Consider the following 1,594-nt stretch of genomic DNA (forward strand, 5'->3'; position numbering starts at 1 on the left):
CCATCGTCAAAATCCCACTGGACCCCAGCTTGTCCACTACCCCCTCCGCCTCCTCCACACTCATTTTCCCAAGCACCTTATTAACCTCATCAAGGCTCTCAGATTTGAGCGCCCGCTGCAGGTTCGGCGGGAAGCTCTTGAAGGTTTCCATCGCCGCGACAGAGTCCGGATTAGTGTCTTCCGGCGAGGGGATTTTGATGTTGAGCTTCGTATTCGGATCGACGGCGTGGAGTTGGATTTGCTCGACCTCTACAGGATTACCGGCGGAGTTCTTGGCGAGCTCTGCGGCGCGCGTTTTCATCTTGCCGTATGTTTCGGTAACATCGTTGTGGAAGAGTATGGAGGCTTTGTGGTCCCTTGAGGTTATGCTGTTAAGCGTGGAAAGTGTGGTTTGGTTAGTATATAATTTTACATCAATTAAACAATGGGAAAGTGGCGGCTGCATGGGTGTGTTCGACGTACCGCTTGAAGAAGAGGCTCACGCCGTCACGGCCGAGAGATCGGCAGTATTGAAGCAGTAAGCCTTGATGCACACATTGGCGGGCGTATTCTTCGTTCCCGGATAGCTGGGCGTCGAATCCCTCGATAAGTAGCTCATCCGTCTTGCGCTCAGTTACGATCTCCGGGTGATCGCCGATAAATTGCAGGCAACTTTTGTAGTCACCGATTTTGAATTTGGCAAATTGTTTAGCCAGCGGTGTTACCTTGATTTTATCTTCCTCTTCCTCATCTTCAATGTCGACTTCGGCCCCAGAGGAGCCTACGTCCGCCTCATTGACGCTCTTGGCCGCACCCGGATTCAGAAGTTCCACCGAACTAGTAGTCTCCGTTTTCTTCTGCTCGGGTTTCGGCCGGTTAACTAAGGTTCTGTCAAAGCCGGTGTGTATGCTCTCGCTGGTAATTTTTTTGGCCTCCTCTTTCTCCAGAGAAGCTAGTTTCTCTAATAACTGCTGCTGCAACCCCAAAACTTTGGTCTTATGCTGCTCCACACCCTTGATGTATTCTTGAAACCGATTTTCCGGTTTGGACTCATCCAGCTCTTTCTTCACCTGGTCTACTAGTGACCCCATCATTTGCGAGTATTTAGGCTGTTCCTTTTCGTGCGTCAATACGCCTTCGGGAGGTGGCGGAGGACTGTCTTCGTTAGGGTCGCCAGCGGACTCGATCAGGGCCTGGAAAATAAGCTCATCCGGGTTTCTGGAACTGTCTTCATGGCTCTTGAGTGATGCTATGAGAGCGTCAATGCGCTTCAACAGTCCGTCATTTATGATGCGAGAGTATTTCAGGTTTTCGATTTCCTGATGGCGCTGAATGCGCTGCTGGTGGATCTGGTGCTGTTTTGCGCGGATGAAGGATCGTTTGTCGACATTGGGATGCACTTCGATATCCGAATCATCTGAGAGCTCCAGGGCATCCCATTTGCTATAGTCGAGAACCATGTTGGAGAGCAGAAGCCAGGAGGGCGCAAGGTGGGGTGGGTTACAGAGAGGATATTTGAGATACTATAGAGGGGTACACAGGGCTTGATTTCAATACGCGGGGTGAACAGACAAAGACAGGGAGGGTAAATGTCAAACTCTCAGCTCCATAATCA

General features: G+C 50.7%; 1 protein-coding gene across 1 annotated transcript; it reads right to left on the minus strand.

Moving 5' to 3' along the window:
- Window positions 1-6: 6 nt before the first annotated feature.
- HCAG_01332 (conserved hypothetical protein) lies at window positions 7-1,439 on the minus strand (the record flags this gene model as incomplete). The annotated part of the gene is made up of 3 exons (XM_001544235.1): window positions 7-36; window positions 77-368; window positions 463-1,439. 3 exons carry the CDS (start codon window positions 1,437-1,439, stop codon window positions 7-9), a joined length of 1,299 nt encoding a protein of 432 aa, XP_001544285.1.
- Between the last annotated feature and the right edge of the window lie 155 nt (window positions 1,440-1,594).

The sequence above is a fragment of the Histoplasma capsulatum genome, genomic scaffold (genome assembly GCF_000149585.1).
Source record: "Histoplasma capsulatum NAm1 scaffold_1 genomic scaffold, whole genome shotgun sequence".
In the NCBI taxonomy this organism is placed as follows: domain Eukaryota; kingdom Fungi; phylum Ascomycota; class Eurotiomycetes; order Onygenales; family Ajellomycetaceae; genus Histoplasma; species Histoplasma mississippiense.